Genomic DNA, 9,363 nt, shown 5'->3' on the forward strand with positions numbered 1-9,363 from the left:
ATGTCTTTAATCTATTTAGTTAGGGTACTCAATTTACCTGACAGAGTCTTGCCCGACTGTGTTAGGGGAGTGTGAGCTTTGTTTTGATTCCTCATAGAGGTTAATTTGCCGTTGCTGGATAGGAAATCTGTCTTAGCTCGGTTATGCTGCGTCCATCTAACTACGAGTCAGAGCTAGCCACGACCCTGTACCTTTAATTTATTTTGTTACTGCACATGACAAACATATGATTTTGATAGTTTATAAATTATTCCCTATAAGTTAATTTTTTTACATTTTAAAGTTTGATATCCTCTAGGAAAATAATTTTAGCTGTAAAAGTTTTTTTGAGGAACTTTTAGGAATAAACATAACAGGGAAGGGTACAATTTCCCGTTCCTCTTGTATATGTAAAAAAGAAGAGTGTCCCTTTTTTTTTTGTCATGTCATGAAGTCATTAATTAAAATATTCTGGAATAACCATTCCCCTAGTCACATTTCCAGCCACAACCCATTAAAAAACTAAGAGAGAAAGAAATGCTCTCTTAATATGACATGTTTTTGTATGATTAAAGTTATTGAATAAAAAAATAAGGTCACGCCTTAGTCTCCATGACAACGGTATCCTCTATGTGTCCGTCCATTGGGTAGTACTGTCAAGCTTCCTGGGAAGGGACATGCTTTATAGATGATAGACACCCAAAGCGACCAATGGCAGGACGTTATTTGTAGAAGACTGTTTTTGATTGGCTGCTTTTGACATCACACGCATCGACGAGGAAGCTGCTGTTTTGTAGGCAACATGGGGCTGCTGACCATCCTGAAGAAAATGAAACAGAAGGAGCGGGAAGTCCGGCTTCTCATGCTGTATCCTTCATTAGAGACTATAGGAGGGCGGTCTGTGACCGTGAGGGTGAGGGTGAGGGTGAGGGTGAGGGTGAGGGTAAGGGTAAGGGTAAGGGTGAGGGTGAGGGTGAGGGTGAGGGTGAGGGTGAGGGTGAGGGGAGACTTGACCTTAATACATAGCACTGAATGATACTATCTATCTGCACTGACACTGTAACCTTAATACATAGCACTGAATGATACTATCTATCTGCACTGACACTGTAACCTTAATACATAGCACTGAATGATACTATCTATCTGCACTGACACTGTAACCTTAATGCGTAGCACTGAATGATACTATCTATCTGCACTGACACTGTAACCTTAATACATAGCACTGAATGATACTATCTATCTGCACTGACACCGTAACCTTAATACATAGCACTGAATGATACTATCTATCTGCACTGACACTGTAACCTTAATACATAGCACTGAATGATACTATCTATCTGCACTGACACTGTAACCTTAATACATAGCACTGAATGATACTATCTATCTGCACTGACACTGTAACCTTAATACATAGCACTGAATGATACTATCTATCTGCACTGAAACTGTAACCTTAATACATAGCACTGAATGATACTATCTATCTGCACTGAAACTGTAACCTTAATACATAGCACTGAATGATACTATCTATCTGCACTGAAACTGTAACCTTAATACATAGCACTAAATGATACTATCTATCTGCACTGACACTGTAACCTTAATACATAGCACTGAATGATACTATCTATCTGCACTGACACTGTAACCTTAATACATAGCACTGAATGATACTATCTATCTGCACTGACACTGTAACCTTAATACATAGCACTGACTGATACTATCTATCTGCACTGACACGGTAACCTTAATACATAGCACTGAATGATACTATCTATCTGCATTGACACTGTAACCTTAATACATAGCACTGAATGATGCCATCTATTTGCACTGACACTATAACCTTAATACATAGCACTGAATGATGCCATCTATTTGCACTGACACTATAACCTTAGTACATAACATGGAAGGATGCCATCTGCACTGCCACTTTTGACATTTCTGCTGTTTTGGATTGCGTTTCCCATGACACTCAGTCAGCCCTGCTTGGGTGTTGTGGGAATGCCAGCAATAACTGGAGCTATGCACCTTTCAAGTCTGCAGCTAGGACTGTCAGATCTAGCATGTGTCTCTCGTCACATATCAAGCACTTCAGCAAGCTAAAATGAAAGGGTCCCTCTTTTTGTATTTGTTTTGGGAGGATTGCAGCATGATTCCTTAACACATTTTGAACTTAGAGGTTTGGATAATGCGGGTAAGACCACCATCCTAAAGAAGTTTAACGGTGAAGATATAGACACCATCTCACCAACATTAGGATTCAACATCAAGACTTTGGAACATCGAGGGTATGAAAACCATGACTACAAACCTTGGTGCAAATCTAAACTGTGTTTATTATCGACACATCTCTCCTCATCTTCAACACATGGCCTAGATGCCATGTTTTTGTTTATTTGTTTGTTTTGCTACTTGCTCATTCTTGGATGTAACATCAACCATTCCTTACAGCATGACAGATGCTTGGTTGTAGGTGATAATTTAATTTCAGGTTTGCCAATATGCTTAGTGTCTTGAGTTTTAGAATGCCAGGGTTTATTTTCCTTGTTCGTGGGTTCTCATCTAATATTTCAACTGAATTGGAATTTGACCTTGGGACCTTTTATACCAGGGGTGCCCAAATGGTTGTTGTATAATGGGAGTTGTAGTTCTACAACATCTGGGGATCTACCTTTTGGGCACCCCTGTTTTATACCCTAAAGCATAGTCTGTTAAAGTGACTTTTAGAAATGGAGGGCTCATCTGTATATGACAAATTTTATTCCTGCAGCCATGTCCTTTTTAGGCTGTCTAAAACTCAAAGGATTACTCCAAGCATTATAACCGCTACAGCCTGCTGTAGTGATTATGATGCCGGCAGTATCCTGGCCTGGTTCCCCGTTAATGGGGCAAACAGGGACTCTTAATTTGGTCCCCACCGGGCTCCTGATCTGGACTCCTGTCATGTCAGCTGATTAGCTGACGACTTCTTCAGAAGTATTGTTGCCATTTATTGGCTGAGAGCGTCCGCTGACTGCTCACAGACAATAAATGCAATTCTGTGCGAATCATTTTTTCGGAATTTGGATTATCCAACTTTAGTTCCTGGCTGATTGATGGCATCCCAGTGATGCTACTAAAGGTGGAGTTACACATGTGGAACCACAAGGGTTAATCACTGTGTGTAGTGTTTTAACCCCTTAAGGACACATGACATGTGTGACATGTCATGATTCCCTTTTATTCCAGAAGTTTGGTCCTTAAGGGGTTAAAGAAAAAAACTGCACATACAGACTCCAGGCACCATGACCACTTATAATCACTTAAGTGGTCATGGTGCTTGGAGTAACCCATTAATACATTTCTCATGTCATGGAAATGTTCTATCCTGATTGTTTCCTTTCAGATTTATTGGAATGTGATTTATGTTTTTCCATGTTCAAGCCTGTGCAACCAATTTTTTTTTCTTACAATTTTCTACATTGGGTAAGTTTGGTAAATTTTGCTTACTAATACATCCTCCTTGTCATTCTCTGCCATATATATTTTTCTAATCTTTACATCTAAAATAACAAAATTATAGGACTCCCAACCTTCTCAATTTAGGTGGGACAGTACCGATTTTACATTCTTGTCCTGACTTTGTTGCAAAAAGTGTAGCAGGCTTGCACTATACTCAGGGAACTGAAACAATCCAAAGAGCAGTGTTCTCTGCGTTGTCTGTCCTCAGAGGGCTACCCTGCATGATTGACAGGCAGTTTGACTTGGATTCACGCCAGACAGACCTGCCAATGTCTGGGTGGCACCCGTGACGCAATTTGCTCCACTGGCCTGCCGCATTTTACCCTGCTCACTTGTGTCCCACTTAACAGGACACCGAATGTTAGGAGGTATGAAATCAAAGTTTGCTACTCAGATAGGGATCGCTCAAATTAATAATATATATTACCATCTTGGGGCAGCTAAGATACTGTAAAGAACCCGCAGACTCCCAGGTCTCTGGTAGGGGATCCAAGAATGAGGAATATATAGAGGGGTGAGGAAATCTATTTTTATATATATATGTATGTGTGTGTGTTCGGGGCAACATCGATATTGACTATAAAAGATTGTGCTGTGATGTCACCTGTTATAGGAAAGGTCGGTTGAGGTGTGCTGGAACCGACGATGCGGTCGGCCTGGAAAAAAAAGTGGGCCCACTCCAAGTAGATTATTAATGAATGAAGGAAGGGTGGGCATGCAGATTGCCAGACCATTGACGGTAGGGTAGGAAAGGGAAGAGTCTCTTTTATAGACACATCAAGCCCCTCCCAAAACTCCAGGCAAATCCTTAACATATATATATGTATATATATATTATACGTACATATTCTGTATGTAAAAGCATAATATTGTATAAATAACTGAAATGTAATGTACATGATTTGGGATTATGTCGCCCAAGCTCCATTAGATCGCTTGGGCGTCAAAATCCTTGCCTTGGGCTACTGAGGCCTTCAGTACAATAGTGAAGATAACGTGCAAATACTTTACTGCTTATTTATTCCTTTTATCTAAATGTTCTTTGCTTGTTTGATATTATTATTCCTTATTTTTTTTTTTTTTTTTTGTAGTTTCAAGTTGAACATGTGGGATGTGGGAGGCCAGAAGTCCTTGCGCTCTTACTGGAGGAATTACTTTGAAAGCACTGATGGTTTGATCTGGGTGGTAGACAGTGCTGACCGTGCACGACTGCAGGATTGTGGGCAAGAATTATCAGGGCTACTGCTGGAAGAGGTATGTGCTATCCTGGATTAAATTCTACTACTTCCCTTTTAAATTGCCCCGGAAGCCAGCTGATTTAATTGTAATTTTATCTTGTGTACTTACATTATGCAAAACAACGTGCCTCAAACAGGAGAAGTTAATAAAAATGAAATGTAAGTGAAGGCATCAAAGCACACCCAGCTTGGAATAGGTGGTTCTCATATTAAAAAAAAAATACCTATATTATAAACAAGGAGTAATCTTCCTATTTAAAGGGACACTAGAGTCACCAAATCAACTTTAGCTTTGTGTATAAATAATGCCTCTGCAGACTCACTGCTCTATTCTCTGCCATTTAGGAGTTAAATCAATTTGCTTATGTTTATGCCGCCCTAGCCACACCTCCCCTGGCTGTGACTAAAACAACCTGCATGAAAACAAAATGGTTTCATTTTCTATCTGATTTAACTTACTTTATTTTTTTTTATCTCCTGCGCTGTAAACTTTAAATACATGCTGGAGGCTCCTGCAAAGGATTCTACATTAAACAGAATTTGCAATAAAGGAAGTGTAAACATTATATGACTCTTTACAGGAAGTGTTTAGGAAGGCTGTACAAGTCACATGCAGGGAGGTGTGCCTAGTGCTGCATAAGCAAAGTGATTTAACTTGTAAATGGCAGTGAATTGAGGAGTGAGACTGCAGGGACATGATGATGTATACAACAAAACTGCTTCATTAAGCTAAAGTTGTTTTGGTGACTATATTCTGCAGAGCTGTAAAACATGTTTGACATATGTGAACAGTAACCATTGAGGGGCCCTGCCAAAATGAGCTTACAATCTTGAACTATTTGAGAATGTCTGTTTGAATATTTCAGATCTTATGATTAGACACTCTTATAAAGCATTAAACATTCCCAGATTTGTTTTTATATGATGACTGTTGTGCTTCCTTTTTATTGTGAAATCTAATAAAAGGAAATTCATGAGGACCAAAATGTTTTTTAATAGACTGTGTTTGCTCTGTTTTGTTGTAAAATACTCATCTTGATCCCAATAATTGCGATGCATGCTTTCTTTTACAGCGATTAGCAGGAGCAACATTATTGGTGTTTGCCAATAAACAGGATTTGCCTGGCGCTCTTTCCAAAGATGCCATCCGAGAGGTAATTTAGCTAGACAACTGTGAGATTAAATAAGCAAAGAAAAAAGTCACCTGCACACTCGCCCAAATCCCTATGCATATTTAAATACATGGAGGTTATCTAGTAACACTAATGACAATAAGATATAAGCCTACCTGCCACATCAAGGCAAACCTCTTATGGGAGTCTTAGGGAATTATTCACCAAACAGTGAGTTTGCAACCAACTTACAATACATACATTAAATTACCCACGTTGATTTATTTGCAATTCCGTTTTCTTAAAATTTGCGGTCCCCATGTCCGTTCCCATTGTAACAGAAGCTTCCCCACCTATCAATGGCTGCTCAATAGAACTGCTCTCTCATGCCAACTAATGCAATTAAACAGAGATAATAAGACTTGTGGGCCAGCCTACTTGCGATAGACCATGGGCCTTCTGTTATGGCTGAAACTGGAATATGACTAACCTTTCAGTTTAAATTACCTGGGATGTTCTATACTGTGTGGTTGGACTTACGCAAAATGCATTGCATGTGCATTTTTGAGTTTCCTTCCTCCTCCACCCTGCCTTATTGTTTTTATAGCAGGACGTTGTCCCATTATGCAAGTAGAGGGCTTCCAGACCAGTTCAAACTGGATGTCCTGCTCCACGAAGTCTCCCATGTGGTCCTTGTCAGTGTTTCTCCCCACCTTTCCTTGTAAGCATAGTGCTCCATTCTTGCTGACTGCAATTGAATTCAATTTGTTAGTGTGATTGCTTTCACGGGCCCTTAGTGTTTTTAGTTGACTTGTGTTTACTGTACAAATAAAGGCATGTATAAAAACCCTGTGTTAGTCTCAATAAAAGTGTATATTTCTGTTTCCCACTTTATTAAGTGTTTGACTGATAGATGTGGAGAACCTTCTGGAAGGAAAGGCTTTCTCTCTGCTATATTTTTCCCTTACGAGAACGGATGACTGCTGGGCGAAATAGGTCTGGGTTCCAACCCGGGGACCAGTCATCCTGCTTCTGCTACTCTCAGTTTATAGAATAAATCCCTGTGAGCTAAAGTAGTGAATTAATACCATAATATAAGAAATGAAGAATTGGTTCTTGTCTGCTGTCCTAAGCTATATTTCTATGGAATAAGGATACTTCTTAGTATTTTAGTAATATTTTTCTCTAGTAGCCAAAATATTGCCCTGTGTAGTGGTGATATAGTGACTCTATGTATGTCTGTTTGTGTGGAAATAAAAATATTTGCCCAAGGGACTAAAGTGGTAGCCCAATCTACTTGTCCTGACACAAAATAAAATCAATTACAAGATTGGGGGCCCTTTTCCTAGTGCTGTGGACATTGAATCTGAATCGAAAAATGGAGGCAGTCACTCCCTTTGTCAGTGTGTCCTGGTTGCATTGTAATGTGTGCACTAGCTGTATGTACTGTACATGTGTATTTGCTGGCTGTATTTTTAAAGTAATGTGATTCAGATTTTTTTTTTTTCTAAAATTTGAGTTTTGTACGCTCATATAAGTAATGCTTATAATTTATACACATGTAAATATTATTATACTTGTATCTTAATATACATGTGTATATATAATACTCTCAAAAGTTAAAGTCCTAGTTGTTCAATTAGTGTAATCAAACTTTCTTCTCACGAACCTACAGGCACTTTGACGCATACAGTGCAACATGCAGTCACTGACCCACACACTTTAATTCTGACACCCACCCACAAAAACACACTCTCTGATCAATATGCACACTCCACATTGCCACACAGGCAAACTACTAACACACACTGAACATTTACACACAAACTACATCAGATCCACATACCATATGGCTCCATTTATTATTTCACATTATTACCAGCCTTAATCTTTCAGTCAGTCTGCAGACTGTCCCCTTGACTTTACGTTTCTCAGTGCACAGAGTGTTGATCTCCAGATATGACGTCATGCTGTATCACGGTGGCCATTAGGTCTGTGCGTCGTGAAGAGCGGCTGCTGCTCCTTGCACTTCCCCATGACCGACAGGACTAAAAATATAGAAAAAGTGCTCGCCGGGCAACCTGAACTGCATGTCCCAGGCATCGGGCAATATAAATACCAAATCCCTGTAAAATGATGAAAAGAGTCCCTTAATCAGACTGACTAACGTCTGTACATTTCCCTTTTCTAATAATACGTAAAAAATGTTTATGGTTTTGTGCAAATTCTTTTGTGACTTAGTGTAATGTAAAATTACGGTGCAAATAAAACTAAAAAAAGACTGTGATTGCTGGAAGTATAGGATAAACAAGTATGATGAAAGTGCAATTATTCATTCTATAATGTGATTTAAATGCTGCCTAATTACCTTCTCTATAAGCTGTAACAAGGTGACCAGTCATGCTTTGCCTGGTGCATTAGTACATGTCTGGATCGATCTATAAATGTCAGTTTGGTCAAGGACTTGGCATTCACCATTCTCTCTTTCTCTCTGCAGGCATTGGAGTTGGACAACATTAAGTCTCATCACTGGTGTATTCAAGACTGCAGTGCAGTAACTGGGGAAAACCTTCTTACTGGTATAGATTGGTTATTGGATGACGTTTCCAGTCGCATATTTACAGCGGACTGAATGATCCTGGAATTAGATGGAGACAAGTGGAATGAAAAAACACTTATTTATTTTTCTTTAGACAGTTAAAAAGCCTAAGTGAGCGGTATATGGCAAAATTAATAAAGAGCTGAGCACTTACAAGACTAGCACAGATGGGATCTGATATAATCAAGAATATACAGAAAGAGGCTGCATGCTCCTACTGTATGTAGAACAGGGTTGAGAATTTGGATTTGTTTAACATAGAAGGGAGATTAGATATCTCTTACCCTTCTAAAATCTAACTAAAATAAGTCAATAATATAGTCCTAAACATTTCCATTCATCGATGTTAACTTCATTTTAAATATCGCTTGTCTTTAAAGTTGGAATAAGAACATTAGCTGCTTACATATTAATTAAATCTATTCAGCAACATAATGCATGGATGCACATTTCCTCCCCTCCCCCCTTTCCCCCCCTCCCCCCCATTTTGGAAGCATTTTACCAAGAAGATCGACTTGAGCTTCCTATTGTTTCAAGTATATCCTATGATCAATAAAGCACCAAAAATATTTAATATTACATCTGAATTGTGTAATATTCCTGGAGTCCAAAAGGATCCTGGCATAATCGAAAATTCATATTTGTGGTCATGCATTTCAGCAGGCATGGTAGAATTCATTTTATCGAAACAAAATTCTAAAATGTAATTATATGGTCAGTTAAAATGCAATATGTATTTTGAATCTACTGGGTAATATATTGACAATTTGTATTTTATTTCAAATGATATTTTTTGCTTAGTATTATCTTTACCTTTTTGAGATTTGTAACAATCTGTATGGAGGTCCAGGGGTGTGCATCTGACACAACTGACTCTCTAAGCGAGTAGGTGAAAAAATAGATCTATCAT

At 38.8% G+C, this 9,363-nt stretch overlaps 1 protein-coding gene across 1 annotated transcript; it reads left to right on the plus strand.

The window, feature by feature from the left end:
- The first annotated feature begins 750 nt into the window (after positions 1–750).
- ARL2 (ADP ribosylation factor like GTPase 2) lies at positions 751–8,931 on the plus strand. Its single transcript, XM_063437389.1, has 5 exons — positions 751–846; positions 2,181–2,291; positions 4,596–4,758; positions 5,816–5,896; positions 8,352–8,931. The coding sequence occupies exons 1-5, from the start codon at positions 782–784 to the stop codon at positions 8,484–8,486; spliced, it is 555 nt and encodes a 184-aa protein (XP_063293459.1). The 5' UTR covers positions 751–781; the 3' UTR covers positions 8,487–8,931.
- The last annotated feature ends 432 nt before the right edge of the window (positions 8,932–9,363 follow it).

Source organism: Pelobates fuscus, chromosome 12, assembly GCF_036172605.1.
Source record: "Pelobates fuscus isolate aPelFus1 chromosome 12, aPelFus1.pri, whole genome shotgun sequence".
Lineage (NCBI taxonomy): Eukaryota > Metazoa > Chordata > Amphibia > Anura > Pelobatidae > Pelobates > Pelobates fuscus.